General features: G+C 38.0%; 1 protein-coding gene across 1 annotated transcript in view; it reads right to left on the bottom strand.

The window, feature by feature from the left end:
- atp9b (ATPase phospholipid transporting 9B) overlaps nt 1-25,969 on the bottom strand; it is a 312,373-nt gene that overhangs the window by 49,542 nt on the left and 236,862 nt on the right. The window contains exons 15-18 of the mRNA XM_073050696.1: nt 18,554-18,799; nt 5,065-5,226; nt 3,571-3,663; nt 1,438-1,521 (exon numbers count right to left, since the gene is read on the bottom strand). Coding sequence (XP_072906797.1) covers nt 1,438-1,521; nt 3,571-3,663; nt 5,065-5,226; nt 18,554-18,799 — 585 coding nt within the window. The remainder of the gene's footprint in view (nt 1-1,437; nt 1,522-3,570; nt 3,664-5,064; nt 5,227-18,553; nt 18,800-25,969) is intronic.

Below are 25,969 nucleotides of genomic sequence, written 5' to 3'. Positions count from 1 at the left end.
TTCTAACTGAAAATACTGTGCTCCCTTATGCTTCTGGTAATTCTTTTGAAACTGAGGCATGACAGGTAACTGCAATATTTCTGAAACATGAAATTTCACATAATGCAGAAAATCTGAGACTAGTTAGCCTTACTTCAGGGATACCAATCCCACCAACTGTTTGCCAACCTTTCATATGGAGGAGAGACCAGTTTACCAGATTCAGAAGTCAAAAATGTGAACTCAGAACACACCTCAACTTCTACATAGGAACAAATTGTGAAAGATTGTATGTTTATATCAACGAATAGGTATAAGTTACAGGTTTTCTTGTAAGCACCAGCCAAACTTCAAGAGCCTAGGCATCAACATCTCAAAGCAAATAGTCTGGGTCCAACATATTGATTAAATCATGAAGGCGGCACACCAGCGGCTATACTTCATTAGGAGTTTGAGGATTTGGTATGGCACTAAAAACTCCATCAAATTTCCAGACACTGTGGCAAGCATTCTGATTGGTTATATCATCCCCTGGTATAGAGGCTTCAATGCACATCACTGGAAAAAGCTGAAGAGGGTTGTAGACTCAGCCAGCTCTTTTACTGGGACTAGGCTCCTTATTATTAAAGACATCTTTAAAAGGCAGTGCCTCAAGAAGGCAGCGTCTATCATTAAGGACCCTCACATCCAAAACATGCCCACTCTTCTCATTACTACCATCAGATAAGTACTACAGGAGCCTGAGGCTACACACTCAACATTTTAGGAACAGCTTCCTCCCTCCCCCCATCAGATTTCTGAACCGTCATGAACACTACCTCATTATTTTGTTCTCATTTTGCACTACTTACCTTTTTGAAACTTAATAGTATTTCAATGAATTGTGCTGCTACGAAACAAAAAAATTCATGAACAGTGATAATAAACCTGACTCTGATGTGCTACTATTACCTCCTCACCTAAATCAGTGCCTTGCTAATTTAACAAGAACAGTGGTTCAGAAGGCTAAACAACTCTTATTGGCCAGAAGTCACAAGAATGATCACAGCATTTTTCACTCAAAACTGACTGATGTTCTCAACAGCAGCTTATGAAGCTGCACAAACTACTTTAGAAAGAAACTACTATTGTGGCTCACTACAATGGCTTCCTTCCAGTGCTTGGAGAGCCACATGATCCAACGGTGAGCTTCCCACCTATCCGAAACCAAGCTCTGTGTGAATCAGTTCTACTGGGGAAAAGCTGGACATGAGAGTAAATGAGAGAAACATTTTTTAAAAGATTTAAAACTGATGTTATTGGAATATACTGTGTCATGTAACCAAGAATCTCAAGCTGCAAACTACATGGAAGACATCTTGCATGAAACTAGGGTTCAGAGAAAATTTCATGTGTGAATTGGTATGTATAAGCAACATCTATTTGAACATGGTTACTGCATCTGATGTACAATTATACCTCAAAATCCTGGTACTGCTCTTCTGTTAGGGACTTTTTGGCTACCACCAGTGTCCGCAATCCTTCTCTTGCCATGTTCCCGCACTGGAGAAGTGAAGATAAAAGATCATTGCTTATGAACATTAAACAATTTTCCAGAGCATTGATATATCATACATCTTTAAGCTGTGCATATACATGATTCTCTTCAAAGAAGAGGCAAGACTACAATATGCCATATGCCACAAAACCAAACATTTGTATTTAAACCTACTTCCATTGCTTGGAAAGTCAGTCAAAATGTGTGTTACAAATGCGATTTGGGTGGTCACCTTGACTGAAAGGAGCTTGAAACTGTGCAATCAAGTTGAGAGCCAACTATTATGGCTTGGGCAGGATTGATGAGCTGCTGGGAAAAGCCTACTAGCTCTGGCACAGTGCACTACAGTCCAGTGACCAGGGTTCAATCTTAGTATCTTGCACCGTGTGGGGTTTCCACTTTTTCCGGGACCACTTGGTTCTGCTCTGGGTACTCCAGTCTCCTGGATTGGTAATTAGCTGCTCCCAGTGGATAGCTGAGTGGCAGAATCCAAGAAAAGCTGATAGGTTTGTGATAGAATAGTCTGTGAGAGTCATGTCATCTGCAGAAATTCTCTGATGACTCAGCAACAGTTGGGTGTATAATAGGCCGACGGGAGGATGCATACATGGGCCTGGTGGAGGACTTTGTCAAATGGTGCAAGCTGAAACATTTGCAATTCAACATCAGTAAGACAAAGGAGATGGAAGACTAAGCCTGCATAGTTCCCTGTTACTATTGATGGTGAGGATGTGGGTGTGGTGACGACCTACAAGCACCTGGGGGTGCACCTGGATGACAGACTCGAGTGGAGCACTAACACAGAGACTGTGTACAAGGACCTTTGGTTTGAACTGTGGAGTACATGTGCTCAGAGGCCTAGGAGGAGTGAGGACACAAAATGTACATATTCTGTACAGGGAATGTTTTTTCTTAATTCTGTGTTCTCTAATGAAAAGGTTTCTTATAAATTAGAAAACCAGGTAAGAAATTAAACTCTAGAAATGTGACTGCACACCTCATCTTTTCATGTATTACATAGAAATCTCTCTCCAATTTGGTAGTCAAGAATTGTGTACACGTTACCAATTGTTCAGGGTGTCATACTGGAATTAAGGACATGCAGTTGGAGGCAGTGGGAGTAGGTCTGAGAGCTTCTGTATAAAACTGGGCAGTTGTGAACAGAAGTGACACCAAAATGCCTGCAGGTCCCCCCAGGTTACAACACGGTTGCATTGTTGAAAACTGTAACGTCAAAAGGTTTCAAGTTGGGACTGCAGATGTAAACTGAGTTCCCTCATGGCATAAGGTGTTTGTACAGATGGGTTGTCCCATAGCTACAGATAGGCTGGAGAAGCATTTAACAAATCTGGCCAGAGTATATTTTGGGCTAATAATGATATTCTTTTGAAAGATTTTAGTGCAAACAAGGTTTTAAATGGTATCGATCTTTCTAAGGACACTGCTGCTGGCATGGTTGTCGTCCCTCTAGACAGGATTCACAAAATGAACATCAACATGTTAACTATTTCGTTTTAGGGTTGATGTGTCAGGACTCCAGCTAGTGTCAAGAACAATCACCTGCAGCTTGGCAGCAGCCGGTAAAGCCATCCTACTGACCTTTCAAATGCTCACTCATACGTAGGGGCTGTAGATGAACCAGGCATTGGTAACCTGAGAGTATCAGTACTTTCATCTTTACAATTTTCCTTAAAAGGTTCTGCTGCTAAACAATAAGCAAATGTACTCTTCAAATTAGAACTGCAGAAATGACCTCACACTTCCACTTATCCAAATCAATGTTCTTGCTATCCCTGGTTTACATTCTCTTCCCTTTAACAACCTGAAGGCTGATGCTGGTTGATCACAGCCCAAAGCTAGAAATGCCTTTATCAATTAGCAGTCTGAAGATGCTTCATACATGTCCTAGCTTGCCAACGTAACTTAAATGAAAAAAGAGACCCATTATCAGAGGCATCTTGGGCCAATCAATCAGGCATCAGAATTTTCTCTGGACCCAGTTTGTATTTCTTTCCCTGAATGTTAATTCCCACCCCCTTTCCAATGGTACTTACCTCTTCTTCCAGCCAATCATTGTACTGCACAATGCTTGACATTGCCACATCAGCACCTTTCATGTAGAATGCAATTTCCCCTGAAGAATCATCCTAAAATTTAATGGAAATTCAGGGGAAAATTTATAAAAATACCAGAACATTTTTCTTCTCATCCTTTTCCCCTTCTCATCATTTTTTTCTGTCGTTTATTAAACCCCTGAATTCTGTGATATGATCACCATCTCTCATCCATTATTAACCAGGACCTTGCCTCAGTTCAGGATTTTCTACCATTCCTAAAACTATAGCCTTGGTGTCATTTCCCGATCTGAAATTGAAACTTCAGTTTTAAACCCATATAGCCAAAAGTTAAAGGCTTTTTCTTCAGTAGACTAAATCTGAATCAGAACTAAACCAGCATTTTACCAAGCTAAATGCCACCTTTATCATTTGTATGTTTCCAGATACGAGTTATATTTTGAGTTCAACAGATCTCTTTCTGTGCCAATTGTCAGACACCATTCCTATGATTTTCCCTCTACTTGGTGTCATAAACAGATGCTATATGTCACATTGCGAGTGTCAGAAATCACAAAAACATTAAAATTGGGAAAATGAAACGTTCATGCTTTAAGAATTAATCACGTTGGAAGCATTAAAACTTGATCTGAGTGCTTTTAAACACTGGTGCTTGCAACATGTGGAAACAGCAGTGGCAGTACCTTGACCAACTTCCTCATGGGAAGGTCTTCAATAGGGTATGGATGCAAACACTTCAAAACAGTCAATTTTTTTTCTAATCATATTTCTAGCTTTTTTTGTGATTCAATTCTTCAAGAATCATATAAAGAAACTCTAATCTCTATACACTAGGGTTCAAAGAACTACTGATAATAAGTAAATGTGTGGGAATGTAGCATTGGATTTGATGAATACTATCACTTGAATGTGTCAGGCATGAAAAGCACATTTGGGTTTGGGAGAAGGGTGGAATGAAAATTATTGGACAAAGGGCTTGGTACAGTTCAGTGTTAGAAATATTGTAATTCTGCCTAACAGCATGTCTTCAGAAGATTTTGACAATACTCCTGAAGTGCAACACAAAGCAAATTTATCAATACTAATTTTGCAACCTGTGGGTGGACTCAAATGTGTACTGGCTTTATGACTATATTTTCTCCCAGTTTAGTAGTTTCCTCATTCACATTTCTAATTTACATCACAGCTACAATCTTCAATTTGCAGGCAAATCCATATGTTTCCATTTCTTGATTACTGAGAATTTATCTCACTTCTCCATTTACTATTGAATGTGTCTTACATTTTACTTTTAGCTAGCTCAAGCCAGAAGCCCAATGCACACAATGGGATTTCAGAAACAGCAACTAGCAGTTGGCTTTGTTGACCAAAAACTCTAAGAACTTAATACCAAAGTAGTTTACCGTTTTAGAAGGGAAAGCATTTTATAAAACATTGGATTTACATTCAACTACAACAATTTATAAAACTCACTCTGACAATGATGCCCATTCTTTTGCTTTCAGATGTGAATGGAAAGACCTGTAGAATGATGAATGGAAGTATTTGTCCACCAGGGGTCTTCAGCTGCATAGACGACAGATCCCTGCTTACTAATGTCAGGCCTACACTTTGCGTCCACTGTACGAGAGCCACCTAAACAATGACCAAAGGTCAATTACTATTTTGTGTCTACAGTACTGAACACATGCACACAAAGTTCAAAGGTAATCTACTTTCTGATATCTAACCAGAGGTCAAATGTCTGACCATATCAGCCAAGCGAAGATAAGTATACATCATGTTATAGTACAGAATAAACAACATTCTTTTACAGCAAGTAATGAGTTTAAGAGAACAGATTAAGAGAACATAAAACAAACTTGACTTAAAAACTGATAACTAAAAGAAAGGCTTGGAGAATATAAAAGACATCAATTGCTGTTTGATATTACAAGTCGGCTAAAAATGTACTGAACTAAAAATAATTTTTCCCATTTTTAGAATTGTTTTGCTGATATTTACTACATCTGGCATTTTAGTTATAGCACTCACATTTTGTCAGATTAGACTAAGAAAGGAGATGATCTCAATGATCACATGTTAAATCTAACATGGTGTTGATGACAACAGTGTAAATTCATAGCTATGTTAACTGAAAACATAAGCAGGATATTGCACAAGATCGATTAGCAGCCTATCAAAATACCAGGACGGGTCTCAGATTTCCAATTATAACTAAACATATTTACCATAATTAAAACTGAAAAGCATGCATTAAAACCGCTTGCTACTTAACATGTCTGAACTAATGCGATTAACTTTATGAATGGTCCACTTTATATGTCTTTGCTTCTAAAGCACTGTTTTTGCAAACTGCAACTAAATATGACAAGGTTAGAATTTTAAGCTTTTCTTTCTAATAATTTAATCACTCTCTACAATCTAAAGTAGCATTTCTGCCCCACATTAATCAAGCTGAAGGTCCTTGGATTTTTTAAAAAGATTTTCACCTATTATGTAACTTGCTAACTGGGTAGGTTGAAATCATTTTTGTACACTCATTTACTCATTTAAAAGTTAGTCATTAAAATCATTGTAATTACAATACTATAATTTTTTGTGGTAGAATAACTTTGCACAGGATGTTGTCAGCTGCAAATGATTCAATACTCAAAGATTCATTTCCAATTTGTTCTATGAAAGGTTGCTATTACAACTTGACCTGCAAATTGTATCTCTGCTAATACACTATCATTTAACGTTATGTCCCATTGTACTAAAGGATAAAGTATGCTATATTTGGTGAATCACATCTGTTTATTATTGAAGCTCTGGTTTAACAGGCTGTCTGAATTAGCAGTTTTCACAATAGTTATCAAAGTGTGTATTACCTGTCTGAAAGAACCTGTATCACCCTATTGTAAGTCTATAATTGCCTGGTTAGCATTTAGTATATAGGACAAACAGTTCAAGTCAATATATACACAAATGACAAGATTTACCAGAAAACAGAGAATATACTATTTGTGAACAATATTGTTCTAAACAATGCAGTAAATCATCTCCCTATGTTGAAATCTGTCAGCAATACACAACTAACCAAAGGTGCTCTTTTGTTTAGGGATTAATGAAGCAGGGCTACTTTCAAAAATATTACCTTTGCACCAATCATCATCATCAGGTGCCATGCTCAGTTTGAGCTTTGACTGCCATGGCCCACACACTCCTGTTTTGGGTCAAGTGGAGCAATTTATTGGTATTCATTTCCAGTTCTCTGGCTGCTGTCTCAATCATCATTTGTCTTTGCTTTCCTCTTGCTTTCTTCCCTTCAATCTTTCCCATAATTACCGTGTATTCTAACTCCTCTTTCCTAATCACAGGTCCAATAAAGTTACGTTGCCTTTTCATGATCTCATACATTCTCTTTTCTCTCTTGTTCATGACATCCTCGTTAGATATTTGTTTCGTCTATGATATTCTTTGCATCCTCCTTGAAAACCACATCTCTGCTGCTTCAATTCTTTTCCTCATGTTACTAGATATTGTCCAACATTCTGAGCCATATAACATAACTGGCTAAACATAACATTTCAGTACTCTGAGGCGGGTAGTTTAGTGTTGGTCAGTATACTCTTCATTCTCCTAAAGGTGTCTTTTGCCATCCCTATTCTTCTTTTGATGTCCATGTCGCACCTGCCATCTGATGTCACCCAGCTTCCTAAGTAGCAAAAGTTCTGTACTTGTTTTATATCTTCCCCGTTTATTCTCAGCCTGCAGATAGGATTCTCCTTCTTTTTGGATATCACCATACATTGTCTTTTTGCAATTGATAGATAGACCCACTTTTGCACTTTCTTCAACAACTATATCAATTAAGTTTTGTAGTTCTTCCTCCGTACTTGCAATTAACACAATGTCATCCACATATCTGAAATTATTGATGTTTTCATTGCCAACTTTGATTCCCAAGATGTCTCTTATTTGCACAAATAGACAAAATAATTCGACTGAAATTTGAAAGGAAACCAGGAAACCTAGAAACCCAACAAAGAGGAAGAATCTGTCTTCCCTATATTTCCACAGTTTCTGGAAGGATCGGCATTATCCTGAAGAAATACTGGATCAATATCATCCAGACACCCGTAAGGAAGCTCAAATCACAGCTTATGGGAGTCAAAGATGACCTGGGACTCGGGTCAACTGGCATTTACAGGATTCCCTGTGAATGTGGAGCAGCGTATATCGGCCACACAGGACACATGGTGAAAACCCACATTAAGGAGCACAGGAGGTGTGTCCATTTGGGTTACCTGGAGAAATCGCAGTTGCAAAACATTGAATTCACAATGGCCATAAGATTGACTTTGATGGCACAAAACTATTGTGCTGCACCAATGAGTTTTGGGACCGCCTGGTGAAGGAAGCCATTAAAATAAAACTAGAGGAAAAGATTTTTAACAAAGGCGAAGCTTTCGCTCTAAGAAAGAATTGGAATTCAATGGTAAATTAGGTGGGAGAGCGGAAACCTGATTGGATGAGGACTAACCAATACAGAGGGACGGACACTGGTGGTATAAATACCACTGAACCAGACATGCCCAGGCATCAACCCTGATGAAAATGGCAGAGTTGGTCATTGAAACGTCAGTTAAAATTGATACCTGTACCTGGTTGGAAGCCCAGAAAGAGTTTATTCATCATATATGCCAGGAAAGCACTAGATCCTTTATATTGTCCTTATCAATATCAAGCAATTTGCATATGAAAAATTCATCTAAAATACAACTCAGTTATGATTGATGCCATATTTATTCCTTTAACGTTGTCTCCCCACCCCCCAGATGTTAGTGACAGTGATTATTTTCAACAGCAAGTCCTTCTGAAAAAAATCACATCCAGGTCAGACCAGGGAAGTGGCAGGTCCTTGACTGAACCAGTTGGGTGTTAACAATAACTGTTCATTAGTTCTTATCCCCCCCGGTATTAGCTCATCAAATACCAGCTTTATTGAATTCAATTGCACAGCTTGCCACTACAGAATTTTTGGAACTCTTTAATGACTACATACTGTATCCTTATGAGTCTCCATAGCATCATTAATGGGAATCAGAGAATGCAGTGTTCAATAATGACAGGAGCATTATACTAAGAAACATGCGTGATCACCACTGGCAATAATAATCACATCTTCCAAGGACAGCTTCCCAACTAGCCCGACACACACTCATTTATATGCTCTAACTTGTTTACCTTTTGCAGAGCTGTTCCAGACTTTAATTTGTTTCGCTTGCATGACACTCTCTCTAGCTGTCACCATCTACTCTCTAATCCTGTATCACTTTGAAACAAGTTTGTTTGGAGCATCTAGGTCTTTTTGAAGACTATGCAAGGCTGTTGGAGATGTGAACCAGAATCAGAGACAAGCATTTCTGGAGTTGGTACACAGCAAAAATCAAATGAAAATTCAGGATAGAAGAGATAGATTTAGCAACTGGGAGAGTGGTGAAAGAACGTCTATGCATCTAAGAATGGGTAAGGTGTAAAGGGAAAGAACAGGGGAGTCCTTTCTTGCAATACTGTAGGCTTAGTGTGCGCTCTGAATTACCTGAACACCAAAATTGCTACTTTAATCCATCTTCTTCATCACCTGGTCTCACCTACCATCACATGCCAGCTTTTACTCCTCCCCCTCCCCCAGCTTCCTACTCTGGCTTCTGTTCTCTTCCTTTCCAGTCCTCATGAAGGTTCTCGAACTGAAATATTGACAGTTTATTTCCGTCCATTAATACTGCCTGACTTGCTGAGTTCCTTCAGCATTTGGTGTATTACTCCAAGACATTTATGACTTTATCTGGTTCTGAACAGGTGGCATGCTTATTTAATAAACTGAAATCTGGGAACTACTTGGGAAAATAATCACTTATAACATAATTAGATTCAGTGCATGAACTCAAGAGTAGTAAAGGAAAACCAAGGACGAGGATGTTTGAAAACTATCGATAAGATGCCAAGGAGAAGGAATGATGTGATTCACTGAGAGGAGGAATCGGCAAACTGACCCACAAGTGAATAATGGAATGTATTTAAATTCATGAGGAACAAATCAAATAAATTTGTGTCTTGAGGAAGGGATAGTTAGGGAAGGAATTCCAAAGGGTAGGGCCTAGTTGACTTTAGTATAGGGTTAAAGTGGAGCATGAAATTGACACAGAAAATCTGGTGGTGGGATGGGGAGGGGAATGAACGATTGTAGAGTTAATAGAAGTTTGAGATGCGAACCGCAAGAAGCAGGGATGTAAAAGACACAGGAAGAATTTAAAAGGGAGGTATTCTATTACTCATATTCTAGTTGTGGATTTTCTACACAAGATTAATAGCAAATGGATTATGTGTTGATGTGACGGTCTAATAACTCATGTCAGTGTGTTCTGGTTATGAGGCCCTTCATCCACTTGTGTATCTTGGGACAATGAGAAGTCAAAATTGACAATTGTGGCTTCATATTTCAGTGAGCTGTGGAATACTAGGAATTGATTTGACAATAGACATAAAATAGGCTTAAAATTGGAAACAGTTGAGTAAATAAAAACAATATAACTTCATCGCAAAGGAAGCCCCTCATCAGGCACTCATGTTAGAACAATTTATATTTTATGAAATATTAATCTATGGCTTTCAGATTCTGATTGATCCAAATAATTGACTTTTTTAATTCCAAGGCAACTTTAAAATAGTGACATTATTTTTAGAAACAGATTTTGGGAAAACAGAAAATGAAAAATGTTATTTTCATTTTTACAGATAAAAGTGTTATTTGCAGATACAGTTTAAAGGGGGAAAGTGATGTTACGATCTTCCCCAGAAACAGAACAACTTTAAACATTTTTTGTATTGATAATGCACTTTTGAAAAAGTTATTTATAACTTAATATCACAAAGAGAAAAACATTCCTTCTGCTTCAAACACCTTTCTAATGTTTAAGGGATTAAATTCTTGATCAATAATTGCAGGAAAAAAATTTAATAAAAAATTGGCAATTAGGTTAATTGTCTGTGCACAGCCATCACAGACAAGTTTCACTGGATACCAATCAAAAATGGCCAATTCTTTGTTCTGCCATGCACAGCTAGTGAAGTGAGAGGAACTTCACTGCCCCTTTTCAGATCAGAATCGAGCAAACTGATTAGGGAATCGGACGTACAAACAAGCTGGATGAACTCAGCAGGTCGGGCAGCATCCGTTGAAATGAGCAGTCAATGTTTCAGGCTGAGACCCTTCATCAGGACTGAAGAAGGAGGGGGCAGGGGCCCTATAAAGAAGGTGGGGGAAGAGTGGAAGGTGCCAGGTGAAAAACCAATCAGAGGAAAGATCAAGGGATGGGGGAGGGGAAGCAGGGAGGGGATAGGCCGGAGAGGTGAAGAAGGAATGAAAGGGGAAAGCACTATGGGTAGTAGTAGAAGGCAGAATCATGAGAGAGGTGATAGGCAGCTAGAAGAGGAAGCAGAGTGAAAGTGGGATGGTGGAAGGGAGATGGATGGAATTACTGGGAGTTGGAGAATTCGATGTACAAACCTGCCCTTCCTTCACTCAAAGTGAACCAGTATGTAAGTGATAAATTAATTTACAAAAATGATTTCTTCTAGCCAATATCTTTATTTACAACCTTCGAAATACTGTTGAACATTTCCCAACTGATTCATGCATTACACATACAATGCCTCTGCATTATTTACTGAACTCTCCTCTGTCAGAATCAGGTATATTAAACCCGGCATATGACGTGAAATTTATTAACTTAGCAGCAGCAGTTCAATGCAATATATAATCTAGCAGAGAAAAAATAAAGTAATAATAATAATAATAAACAAGCAAATCAATTACATATATTGAATAGATTTTTTTTAATGTGCAAAAACAGAAAAAATGTGTATTAAAAGAGTGAGATAGTGTCCAAAGATTCAATGTCCATTTAGGAATCAGATGGCGGAGGGGAAGAAGCTGTTCCTGAATCACTGAGTGTGTGCCTTCAGGCTTCTGTACCTCCTACCTAATGGCAATAGTGAGAAAAGGGCACGTCCTGGGTGCTGGAGGTCCTTAATAATGGACGCTGCCTTTCTGAGACACTGCTCCCTAAAGATGTCCTGGGTACTTTGTAGGCTAGTACCCAAGATGGAGCTGACTAGATTTACAACCTTCTTCAACTTCTTTCGGTCCTGTGCAGTAGCCCCTCCATACCAGACAGTGATGCAGCCTGTCAGAATGCTCTCCACAGTACAACTATAGAAGTTTTTGACTGTACTGTTGACATACCAAATCTCTTCAAACTCCTAATAAATTATAGTCTTGCCTTCTTTATAACTACATCAATATGCTCAGACCAGGTTAGACCCTCAGAGATCTTGACACCCAGGAACTTGAAGCTGTTCACTCACTCCACTTCTGATCCCTCTATGAGGATTGCTATGTGTTCCTTCGTCTTACCCTTCCTGAAATCCACATTTAGCTCTTTCGACTTATTGACATTGAGGGCCAGGTTGTTGCTGTGGCACCACTCCACTAGTTGGCATATCTCACTCCTATATGCCCTCTCATCACCATCTGAGATTCTACCAGCAATGGTTGTATCATCAGCAAACTTATAGATGGTATTTGAGTTCTGCCTGGACACACAGTCATGTGTATATAGAGAACAGTGGGGTATGCACACACCCCTGAGGTGTGCCAGTGTTGATCGTCAGCGAGGAGGATATGTTATCACCAATTCGCACAGATTATGGTCTTCCAGTTAAGAAGTCGAGGATCCAATTGCAGAGGGAGATACAGAGGCCCAGATTCTGCAACTTCTCAATCAGGATTATGGGAATGATGGTATTAAATACTGAACTATAGCTGATGAACAGTATCCTGATGTAGGACAACAACAGTGAGTTGGTATTCAGAACGCTGAATAAAATTTGGAGAGCGAATTAGATATATATAGAACACAGAAGAGTACAGCACAGGAACAAGCCATTCAGCCCACAATGTGGTGCCGAACCAGCTAAAAGCAAGCACAAAAACCACCCAGACCTCCTTCCTATACATTAGGAAGGAAACGGTGATGAGTAGACTGATGGGACTGAAGGCTGACAAATTCCCAGGTCCAGATGGTCTGCATCCTAGGGTACTAAAGGAGGTGGCCCTGGAAATTGCGGATGCATTGGTAATCATTTTCCAATGTTCCTTAGATTCAGGATCAGTTCCTGAGGATTGGAGAATGGCTAATGTTATCCCACTTTTTAAGAAAGGAGGGAGGGAGAAAACAAAGAACTATCGACCTGTCAGCCTAACATCAGTAGTGGGGAAGATGCTAGAGTCCATTATTAAAGATGAAATAGTGGCATATCTAGATAGCAGTGATAGGATTGGGCCGAGCCAGCATGGATTTACCAAGGGTAAATCATGCTTGACTAATCTATTGGAGTTTTTCGAGGATGTAATCAGGAAGTTAGACAAGGGAGATCCAGTGGATGTAGTGTACCTCGATTTTCAGAAGGCATTTGATAAGGTCCCACATAGGAGATTGGTGGGCAAAATCAAAGCTCATGGCATTGGGGGGAAGACATTGACATGGATAGAAAACTGGTTGGCAGATAGAAAGCAAAGGGTAGCGGTGAATGGGTGTTTCTCGGAATGGCAGGTGGTGACTAGTGGGGTGCCACAGGGCTCGGTATTGGGACCACAGCTGTTTATGATTTACCTCAACGATTTAGATGAAGGCATTGAGAATAACATCAGCAAGTTTGCTGATGATACTAAACTGGGTGGCAGTGTGACATGTGATGAGGATGTTAGGAGAATTCAGGGTGACTTGGATAGGCTGGGTGAGTGGGCAGATACTTGGCAGATGACATTTAATGTGAACAAGTGTGAGGTTATCCACTTTGGGAGTAAGAACAGGAAGGCAGATTATTATCTGAACGGTGTAAAGTTAGGTAAGGGAGAAATACAAAGAGATCTAGGAGTCCTTGTACATCAGTCACTGAAGGTGAATGAGCAAGTGCAGCAGGCAATGAAGAAGACTAATGGAATGTTGGCCTTTATTACAAAGGGGATTGAGTACAAGAGCAAGGAAATCCTTTTGCATTTGTACAGGGCCCTGGTGAGACCACACCTGGAGTATTGTGTACAGTTTTGGTCTCCACAGTTAAGGAAGGACATCCTGGCTGTAGAGGAAGTGCAGCGTAGATTCACAAGGTTAATTCCTGGGACGTCAGGACTGTCTTACGCAGAGAGATTAGAGAGACTGGGCTTGTACATGCTGGAATTAAGGAGATTGAGAGGGGATCTGATTGCAACATATAAGATTATTAAGGGATTGGACAACATAGAGGCAGGAAATATGTTCCAGGTGCTGGGAGAGTCCAGTACCAGAGGGCATGGTTTGAGAATAAGGGGTAGGTCATTTAGGACAGAGTTAAGGAAAAACTTCTTCTCCCAGAGAGTTGTGGGGGTCTGGAATGCACTGCCTCAGAAGGCAGTGGAGGCCAATTCTCTGGATGCTTTCATGAAGGAGCTAGATAGGTATCTTATGGATAGGGGAATCAAGGGATATGGGGACAAGGCAGGAACTGGGTATTGATAGATGATGATCAGCCATGATCTCAAAATGGCGGTGCAGGCTCGAAGGGCCGAATGCTCTACTTCTGCACCTATTGTCTATACCATAACCATATCCTTCCATCTTCCGTACATTGATGTGCCTCTCTTAAAAGCCTCTAATCCACCTCTAATTTGCTCTATCACCATTCCAGGCAGCACATTCCAGGCATATAAAATCATTTAAATTATTTCAGTGGCTTGTAATATTACATTTGTATATTAAATCAACATTGAAATATCAATTTAAAGTTTAGAGACGCTCGTGTATAAAAAGAAATATTTTCATTTACCAACTGGTATTTAAAATTTCAGGTTTTGAAACCAGACAGGCACACAGAAAGATGGATATCCTTAAATCATTAATAGCTAAACATTTTGCAGCAACTCCCATGTACTGGAAGATGGAAGACACTGGATGGTTACTTTATTGCAGCTTTACAAAATGAATCGAGGCTCTTATGGACAGACAAGTGGTATTGTGTACTGAATAACAAAGAAAACCTCTCAATTCACAGAATTCATAATCAGGTTGGCATCAAATATGCTGCCGGGATAACAAAATGAACTAAGTAACTTGTCCAAGAGATGCAAAGTGCTTATTTATCTACTTTGAGACACAGTTGTGAAACATTAATAATCTTTAATTGCAAACGAGTATAGCAGGTAGTAACAATTTAAACCATTACTTAGCGCCTGTTTCCTTTCAGTTTTGTGCCAACTTTTCTTGAATAGAAAAAGATGTCTTCCTGTAATACATGTTATCTTGAAAAAAATGATTAAAATAATTTTTACCAGAAATCACTAAAATGTAACAAATTAATGTTGATAAAAGGACCAAGAATATCAAATACCGGTACCTATTGCAAGACATTGAGATAAATGAAAGCAAAAATTATTCTAATAAATACATTTCCATCTTCCACTGAAAAATGAGGTTTACAACAACACTTCAACGATTTACAGTTAAACACTACTTTCACAGGAAAACACCAGCGGTATATTAGTTTTAGTGTGCACCCTATACCAGCTATTATCTGTGTAACTAAAATTAATCACTAATGGTGTTCATTTTTCCACATTATACTGAGTATAGAATATATAGATTTAGTATAAACACATACGAAACTGAGGTTTCAGTCAAACACAAGACACAAACATAGTTTTTAAGAAAGTTAGATTCTTATTCACAATCACGCAAACAAAAGCCATCGTTTAAATGCCCTGATCGGCACTCGGTATTTGACCATAATGCAAACACACTTATAAAAAATAGTATTTTTATACATAATCTAACAACACAATTAAGATTTTGGAAAGCCTAATATCACTCTTTACATGATAAATTACTATTTTATGAGAATAACCAGCCACTAAATATCATGACCAATCATTCCCCTCTGACCAGGGATCAGAGGTCTTTAGAGGCACTGTCAAAGTATGCCCTTATATTACTAGGCTTGCGGCCTTTGTACTTCATCAGACTAGTCACTTAGTTTATCTCCTTTTACATTAGGTTGGTGTACCTGTCTAACAGAAAATGATGATGGATTTTACTTAGCAGATATATAGTCATGCTCTTTCTCAATGTCTGCTCGCTTTTTGTGAACATCGCATGCGCAATTTATAATAGTGTACCACAGCAGTTTCTATATTTGCACAACAAAATGAAACACTGAGAATTAATCACCACAACTACAAAAGCAATGAGATTCATCATCAGAGAAGAGTTGTGACTCCAAGTTCAGAGATACGTAATTAATGTACTCAACAGATACATACAGAAAACATTTATATTAAAATAATTAGAGGATAAGCATCAAACTATAAAAAGCTCATTCATGTGCACTCACTTTTACTTTTTGGGAGCTTGAATAATCTGAATAATTTAAAAGTTAAAAGATACGAGTGTATCTCTGGCCTTTTATGAACATGAAATGGAAATGAGAAAAAACATATAAGAATAATTCTTAATAATTTTCTCTTGCGTGGATTGAAGTAAAAATTATTGTTATACATTGGTATCAAAGACAGACCAATTCCCACTTATTTACCTCAACATACTTCCTGTGTTTAATCTCACAACTGTGCTATCAGTATCAAATTTGAAGTTTGCACTTATGCATTTTCAAATAGTCGAAGTTTTAAAAATAAATGGAATCTAAAAAGGCGCACAAACATTCCAGTCTTTCATTTATAAATTATAACAATGTAATAGAACATAAAACAGTACAGTACAGGAACAGGCCCTTCAGCCCATGATGCTGTGCTGAAATAACTAAAGTAATACACACTAAATGCTGGTGGAAAGCAGCAGGCCAGGCAGCATCTATAGGGAGAAGCACTGTCGAAGTCTCGGGCCGAGACCCTTCGTCTGGACTAACTGAAAGGAAAGATAGTAAGTGATTTGAATATCTCAAATCTCTTACTATCTTTCCTTTTAGTTAGTCCTGACGAAGGGTCTCGGCCCAAAACGTCGACAGTGCTTCTCCCTATAGATGCTGCCTGGCCTGCTGCGTTCCACCAGCATTTAGTGTGTGTTGCTTGTATTTCCTGCATCTGCAGATTTCCTCGTGTTTATTGAAATAACTAAACTAGTTAAACACCTAAATGAATCCTTTTTGCCTGAGCAAAGGGTGCCTAAGAGCCTCTTAAATGACTATGTTTACCTCCATTCTCACCATCCCTATCAAAGGATTCCATACATCCACCACTGTGTTAGAAAAACTTGTCCTGCATATCTCCTTTGATCTCCCCCCCCCCCCCCCCAACTCAAATGTCTATTATAAGACATTTTAACCCTAGGAGAAAGATGCCAGTTGTCTACTCTATCCATGCCTACCACTATCTTATAAACTTCTACTAGGTCTTCCCTTGAGCTCTGCTGTTCTAGAGAAAACAACCCGATCATTCCCAACAGCAAGCGCCTTCTAATCCAGGCAGCATCCTGATAAACCCCAAAGCCTCCCTTTAATGGAATGAGCAGAAATGAATGTAATACTCAGATATATTGATTATAACAATGATACTCTGGTTAGTGACATTTGTACCTAGAGCAACCTTTATCTTTTCTATATTTTTATGTCCCTTTATTGGCTCAAACCTAACCCTCATTTCTGACTTCACTATTCTTGCTACCCCTAAACTGGTAAGAACATTCTGAACTGTAATATTCACGAACTCGCAAAACAAATCTGGAAACCACTTATGTTTGAAATTTCCTATTGTTAATTGCAATGTTAGGGAAGAGCAAGGAGAAAAATACATGAGTTAAGAATCACTGAAGAAAATGGGTGAATGAGGCATTCAAAACCCTGAAACTGAAATGTGAGTGACACAGATAAAAAAGTGAACTAAAAGCTGGAAGGAAAACAATTAAAATGACCTGAACAAGGGAAAATAATTTAGGAAAGCACAGATGAGAAAGCAGATGAAGGCAAGAAAAACAGCCAATCATTGTGTACATTGTGATTCTGGAAGGCAAAAGGGACAGGTACAACTTACTTTGGATAAAGCATCATTTTTCACTTAAAGGGCACAATTTCAAATTATTCCTAAATCTTGCATTGATTTACAAAATTACTGAGCATAAATTCATTTACCATATACTTCAAACAAAGAAGCAAAGCTCTGCCTGCCTTGAGAAAGTAGCAGATGAATCAAAATGTAAATTTATGCCAACCAGAAGGCATTGTATACAAACCAAGGGGTAGGTTTACAATACTGAAAGGATTTAAGTTGCACCTAAGGCTCATGCAATTGTCAGTTGTTCTTCAGTCAACGTGGAAATAAAAAGAGTGCCACTGGTTTCTCTGTTTAGAGATAATATTGCTTACTTGGAAAAACCTCATTCGGCCAACACTGAATGATTTAAAAGGGAGACATCAATTGAACAATTTTGCTAAATAAAGCTCTGGGGCACAATAGTAAAAGCAGTTTTCTTCAATAAAATATGCTTTTAGAATGGTGCTTCAGTGATTGCAAAACACTGGCATCATCCATCATTCAAAGTACAAAAATATTCAATGAGATAAACAATGATCCACTTAGAGTCTTTTTCCTTGGCCTGCACTATATGTAATTCACTGTATGCTACATTAATACGACTCACTTAAATTATGAAAGCTTTTTTTAAATCTTACTTTCAACATAAGAACACACATTGTAAATTACTATTTAGTCATCCAGTTACAATTTAATTTACTTTGATTACTTTCCTTTCCTTCAAAAGAAAGTAAGATTTATGTAAGTGAACATGAGCCAGTGACAGATTTTAAATGGCAGAACATTTCCAATATCACAATATTTTCCCAATTTTAAAAAAACAAAAAAACAACTGACCTCATCAGGACTGGAAGCTTGGTATGTGCGGTTTTCATCGCTGAAATCCTGATCGGCCTCAGCGTATTCTGTTTCCCCACGTGATTCATAGACAGGTGTAACATTGTGGCAAAGTGCAATGGCTTTTACAGCTTCATGGATACGGCTGTGGACTGACTTGCGAACTTTTGGAGCAGATAAAGTGGTTTTACTTGATGGGGTGTTGCTGGTGTTACTTCCTGTCATGTGGCTATGTGAACTGTTGCCCTTAAATAAAACAGAAGTCAAATTTTCCCATTTTATTTCCAGATTAAAAAATTATTTTGCAATGCCGTGGCCTGGTCTATTTGGCACACTGATACTAAGCTGTCACAGGAGGGTGGGTGGGGTACGGAAGACAAAAAAGTGTATGCAACATTTAATTCATGCAATTTCATATCAGCTTACCATACCAAAACCACAATACTTAAAATATTATTTCATCTTAATATTTTACAGATGCACATGTTATTTGCAAGTAACACCCAAGTCTTTTATAACAGAATCCGTACCACTGGCCTATAAATACAATGTAAATGCTTTCACAAGTTCATCATAACTTTTCATTGAATTCCCAGGAACAAGAACATATTGTTCATCTTTGGGCAAATTTAGGATGATGCACCAAAAATCAAAATGTCCCAGCATCAGAATGGTTATATATGGTAGATCTTGATGTCTTTATTTTGATAAAATGCTGTTAAATGAACATTCTATAACTGAGTACAAAAATAATTTATGCAATTTCCCCCTCCCTTTCATTGGATGGCCTCAAAAATCAGAGGCAACCCACAACTTTTTATTAGTTCTTGTCTACCTCTGTGTACAAGGTAAATAATTACTTTTACAAAAAAAAAGCATCTACCTTGATGCAAGCATTAGATAGATTTTTACATAGTAGAGGGTAAAGGCAGGTAGATGGAGCTGAGTTTACAGACAGATCAGCCGTGATCTTATTGAATGGCGGGGCAGGCTCAATGGGCTGGATGGCCTACTCCTGCTCCTATCTCTTATGTTCATTGCAAATTATTTTCCAGCTACCTGCCAAGTTCAAAAGCCTGACCATAGCACAACTGAAGTACCAAAAGTTTGATAATATCCTGTCAGGATTACTAGCATTGCACAGATTTTACACAACACATTTGAAGTGAGCATCTTCCCTTTTTCTAGAATAATCATATCCAATTTTACTATTTATTTTTCTCATTTTATTATAAATTTCCTCTAAAAATGAAATACAGGATGAAGCAGACATTTTCAAATTTGATTTGTAAAGGCATGTTTGTGATCAGGATTACAGTTCCTGTGCTTTAAGAACAAGTAAATATGACTCCCAAGAGTTTTATAGCATATTTTTTTAAAAACGGAAGATTGGTAGCTACAGTGGAGCCTAACAGGGCCATTAACTTCCAGTCAAGAGTAACATTAATTTAAATTTGACCACATTCTGTAGATATATATATATACACACACACACACACACGTATTTGCAAATTTTGCACGGAAAGGAAAATAAAAATAATCAGCAGAGATTGAAATTAACACCTCGTCAAAAGGCACAGCAAGTTTTACAGTTAATATACCTCCCACCACCTCACTGAAACAGCATTATAACATGAATTTTTTTAGAGAAAGTGAATATTTTAATAAATAGCATTATATGCAAATGTTAAAATGTCAGTGAAAATCTCAAAAATTATACCCAAGTATATGCAACCCTATTTAACAAACAAGTCCTTATCTTTCTTGTCGACATAGAATACACAACAGGCAAAAATAACATAAATGACACAACCTCTGTATCTCCTTTGTCACATTAGATTGTTGGAGTCATGCTGCGCCTTTTACAAGCACCGACTCTGCACTGTCATGCATATAAGCTCCAATAAGATCCAGCTGCTTCTGACAGAATTTATCTCCTCCAGTGAAGCAGATCATTTTCCATTATTAACCTCCTACCCAGTGAAGGCCTTCAGGCCAGGATGTGAAATGACATACATCTCTGATCCCACCATCTCTATCAACCAGTTTTCTGTTAACTTTAAGTTGACCTTACTTCATTCCATTTTAACCAGTCTCTTGTTGCCTGGGTGTGCTAAATTACTGAACCGTGAACTTTCTGCCCATCAAATTACAGTGTTGCCTAATAAAAGGTTTAACTTTTTATTTATCTGACAGCTTCTTCAGTTTCAGGATAAGGCTGCATTTGTATTCTTCCAACACCAATGCTACTCCAACAGCAAATAAATTAAGCTTGTTTACTCACCCTGCGTGGTTATGTGTATTGATGCTGGTATAATTTAATTTCATACAAATTGCATTAAAGATTATGCATTGTGTCACAAAATGTTTCTAGTGGGGAAATATAATAAATTTACCATAGATTTGTATTGTATCCTTGTAATCTATTAGACTATCATATTTATATAAAAATGTGATGCTAAAATCAATGCCACATCAAAATTGCCAACTGCTGCTAACAGTTTGGCAATTCTAATTAATTATAATACAGATACAGCCTATATCAGTTGCTCTTTTCAAATCTATCTGGAAAATAGTGCATACACCTCTACAATTAATTTCTACTTCAAAAGTAGTAAAACCCCAACTAAAAGAGGAGTTGTAATATGAAGACATTTCTCTGTACTTCCAGCTGCAAATACTTGAAAAGTTACATTTACATCGCAGCTTTCAAAATCTCTAAACACCCAAGGCACTTCACAACGATTTAAGTAAAATGCAAAATAAGCATCACCTAGGCACATTTATCTCCCTTCTCTCCTACTGAGAACATGAGTTAAAAATAAGCCTGTGAATGAAGGTTCTCACTAGTTTAGGAGCCTGATGGTCATAGGGTGATAACTGCTCCTGAACCTTGTGGTTTGGGACCTAAGGTTTCTATACCACCTGCCCAAGACAGCATGGCCTGGATGGTGGGTATTTTTGATGGTGGATGCTGCATTCTTGTGGAAGCAATGTAATTTTTCTCAATGGTGGGGAGGGCTTTGCCTGTGATAACCACTGTCCACCACTTTCTGTGGTCTCTTCCATTCCAGGGCATTGGTATTTTCATACCAGGACATGAAGCAACAAGTTATTGTACATCTGGGAGCAAACGCTAACACAAGCAAAGGCCAAGGTCTGCTCATCAATGTTAATCTTTGTGATGTCCTAGGTCAGGGGTTGGCAACTTTTTTGCCTCTGTGGGCTGGATCGCATATTAATGAGCGGACAGTGGGCCAGATAAATGCCATAAAAAACTTGAAGTATGGAAATTATCCATTTAAATACATCTAGTTATGTATTGCCTCAAATTAATGAATAACACATGCTAGAAAATCATTTGTGCTTAAGGTTGCCTATCCCTGTCCTAGGTTTTAGCTACAGCCAATCTGTCAACTGGATGAATTTGAGTGAGGAAGAGATTTCTGCATGACAGAGAATGCTTGAGGTTCTCAGGCAGTGGGTGGATACCAATCCAATCCAATGTGCTACCCCGTGAATAATCACAAAACTGGAGGATATTTCTGGAAAAAAGTGACTTAACTTATTCTTTAGAACATTATGTTTGGATACGCGGACTTAAAACAAGCTGCCAATTATTTGTTGGGGGTGGGTTGCAAGAATGTATTGGTGCCTGTTTTGGAGAGATAAATGACTGAAAATTTGGACATTTAAGTGTGTAGGTATAAAGGATGTATTTTTGACTGTGGTTTGATCAACTTGCGAGGCAGGGTTTTGGTTAGGGAATGTGGATTAGAGCCAAACAGTAACTATAAATGGGCATGAACAGAAGAAGAAAATTATAGATAATCAATGGCATTCAGTGCTTAAATTTTTCATATTGACAATTTTTTAAAAATTGGCACAACAATTTTTTCATTAAATACATCAGCTTCTGCTGATATTCTGGGTTCATTATATACTTGCTATAAAACTGACGATGTTTTTCTGCTAAAATATCAAAAGCATATTATTCACAAAACTTCAACTTTAAGGTTCTCAACAGATGGTGACCTAAAGAAGAAAGAGAAAACTATTATTGGACAAAAAAAGTCCTGTAGCTTAACACCAGTTTGATTTAGGGACAATTAAGACAAGTTAAAAATGTTTTAACATAGTTATCAGTGGAACACATGAATAGGAGCAATAAAGGCCACCTGGTTCTCCAGCCTGCCCATTAGTGTACAGGATCATGGCTTACCAATCCCAGACCTTCTATGTGCCAGATCCCCAAAGCTCTCAATTGCTTATCCTTCAAAAAATTACCCATCTCCATTTGAAATACTTTTATTCATTTAGCCTCCATAACCCTGGTGTTAAGAATTCCAAATATTTCACAAACTCTGCAAGAAAAATTTTACATACTACAGTTTTAAGTAATCAGCCCCTTATCTTGAATCTAAATCCTCTCATCAGATTGCTTCCACTAGTGAAAACATCTTGACATTTACCCTACATTGCCTCCTTAGGATCTTAGATGTTTTATTAAGATCAACCCCCCTCCCTATGCTTCTAAACTCCAACGAATGCAGATGTAATCTGTTTATTCTCTCTTGATAGACTAACGTTCTCATCTCAGGAATTAGTCTGGTGAATCATCTTTGCTTTGCTTCCAATGCTAATCTTTCCTTATGTCAGGAGACCAAATCAATTCAAAATACACCAGGTGCATGGCCTCACCAACATCCTATACAATTGTAACAAAACTTCCCCATTTTATGATCTCACAATATCCCATATTAAACTCAATTTGCAAGTTTTTGCTCATTCACTCATTCTGTATCTCCTTGCAGGATCACAATGCGCTTTACAGAAAAAGTCTTTGATTACTTCGTGTCATCTCAAACTTACACTTCTTATATTCTGGCCCCAATTCCACATCATTAATATAATTGATAAATAGTTGAGGGACAAGAGCTGATCCCGGGGTACTGCACTAGTCACATTCCTCCAGCCTAGTAGGAAAAAAATTCTTCAAAATATCAAGTTTTTATGTGATATTAAAGAGCAAACACGAGGAAATCTGCAGATGCTGGAAATTCAAACAACAACACACACGAAGGGTCTCGGCCCGAAACGTCGACAGCACTTCTCCCTATAGATGCTGCCTAGCCTGCTGTGTTCTACCAGCATTTCGTGTGTGTTGTTGTTTTATGTGATATTCAGCTTTCAATCTGTGCTAATATAATTACTACCAGCATTTCTAGAATAATACTTCAACCACGTATTTGACATTTTGTTTCCCAGTCGGTGAAGTTTATCACTGCAATCTGAAGAGCTGTAAATGTTCATTTCTATTCTTTCTTGTATTATACAATTCGAAGACTCTGGATACCAGTGGTAGACAGACTGTAAAATTTGGTTCTTGAGTATAGTTCGTAATATTTTTAAATCTAAGAAAATAGATTTTCACAATTCTGTTCGCTGAAGCTTCTGGTTAATTCTCTCTGTCGTGTGAAAGTTAATGTCAAGACCTGGAGCTTCCAACAGCACAAATTCTAAGGAATGGTTTTGCCTGCTAAACAGAGCTCTTTTAATACAGATCAGTTACAGCAGTATTCTGCCTTCCACATTTGTATCGCCACCCCCCCACCCTATCAAAGTAAGTTCTCCTTTCCTAGGGACTGAAATGAAGTCTCGCTTACTTTACCATGTTACAAATTACAGCTGCACATCCACCACTGTATCTGATACAATGGACAGCACTGTAGCGTAGTAGTTGGCACAAGATTTTACAGTGCCAGTGATCAGCAATTGGGGTTTAATTCTCACTGCTGTCTGTAAGGACTTTGTACATTCTCCCCATGACTGCATGTTTCCTCAGGTACTCTGTTTTCCTCCCACATTCCAAAGACTTGTGCATTAGGGTTAGTAAATTGTGAGCATGCTCTGTTGGTACCAGGTACATGGTGACACTTGCAGGCTGTCCCCTGCACATCCTCGGACTGGGTTGGCCAATGACACAAACTACAAATTTACTGTATGCTTTCTGACAAATAAAGCTAACCTTTTATCTTTTACCATAATTTATATAGCAACAGCACTGTATCCATCAATACTGCATAACTGAGCCACAGTGACAGATGTTCATCTCCCAGTACTCTACCCCAGTCTGGTACTGAGACAGACCTGTACATTCTGGGTTTTCAGTTGAATGTGAACTCTGAATTGGATACTAGACCAGGTCCAAAAAGGTACATAATATATGGCTTGCATCTGGTTGTCCTGGATACTCAAGTGAAAAAGGAATGAATCCCCCTGGGTTCATAATACATCGCCCATAGTTGGGACTGTCAAACTTACTGCACTGAAGCTCTATAAGGTTTGATTCTGTCCTTTCTAGGGCTCACTAGTCACGAGAATAACTAGGATGGCAGCTCACTCACTGATCTTTAACATGTTTTACAGAAGCTCTCAGAGATTCTTCATTATCACACTGCAGCTAAGTTATCCAGATGGTCTTTTAATTCTCATCCCAATTAATGATGTTTATTCATCATTTCATCTGTCCCTTGGTCCTAAAATTAGAAGACGTAAACAGAAATAAATCTACAGATTTCATCAGATTAATTACATTTCAGTGGAGAACTCCATGCCATTTTCATGATGAAGTTAATTTCATCTGGTAAAGCAAATATAGTGACAGTTTTTTTTTGAGTGAAACATCAAAATAAATATAACTCCATAAAATTACTCCTATCCACATGGCAAAGATTCTTAAAACAGTAGGGGTAGAAATACTTCAGTTCTTTGTTACATAAGCTAAGTATAACTTGAATGTGATAAATCTCAATGCCTTCACTAAAACTGACTTTCTGAATCAGTGTGTGATGTACGTGGTTCTTTAATTGAGAATGAGTTTATTTTTTACAGTGATGAACTAAATTTCAAAATATGTTAATTGTGCTGACATTTGAAATATTTATTCATGCATCAGTGTGAATTCTGTAACTATAATTTATACCCAGTTTCTTTTTTCTTTGCTCTTAGTTCTATAGTCATAAAAGCTTTGTATGCTGCTCCACTGTACCTCAGTTGGCTACAGCAATTCTCATGTCCCAAGCACCTGCTGTCTTTGTAGAAAGACCATTTGAACACATTGTAAGGCCTTACATTTAGATTTTGAGAGAAAATGGATTTCACTTTTTGGTCTATTAATATTCTTTGACAATAAAGTAATTTCAACTTCAAGTGATATATCTGAACAGTCAAACTACACTTATTTTAACTTTAGTAATAATAGGAATTCAACCTCATTGAAATTGCATATTAATATCAAGCTGAATAGTTAAAATCTCTCCGTATATAAATATACCTACCATATCCACACTAATCCCAAGTCTCCAACAACTATACATACTACTCTCCAGCTCAGCACTTTTGACCATGTAACGA

The sequence above is a fragment of the Hemitrygon akajei genome, chromosome 1 (assembly GCF_048418815.1).
Source record: "Hemitrygon akajei chromosome 1, sHemAka1.3, whole genome shotgun sequence".
Classification (NCBI taxonomy): Eukaryota; Metazoa; Chordata; class Chondrichthyes; order Myliobatiformes; family Dasyatidae; genus Hemitrygon; species Hemitrygon akajei.
This window is presented reverse-complemented; position numbering and strand designations above follow the sequence as displayed.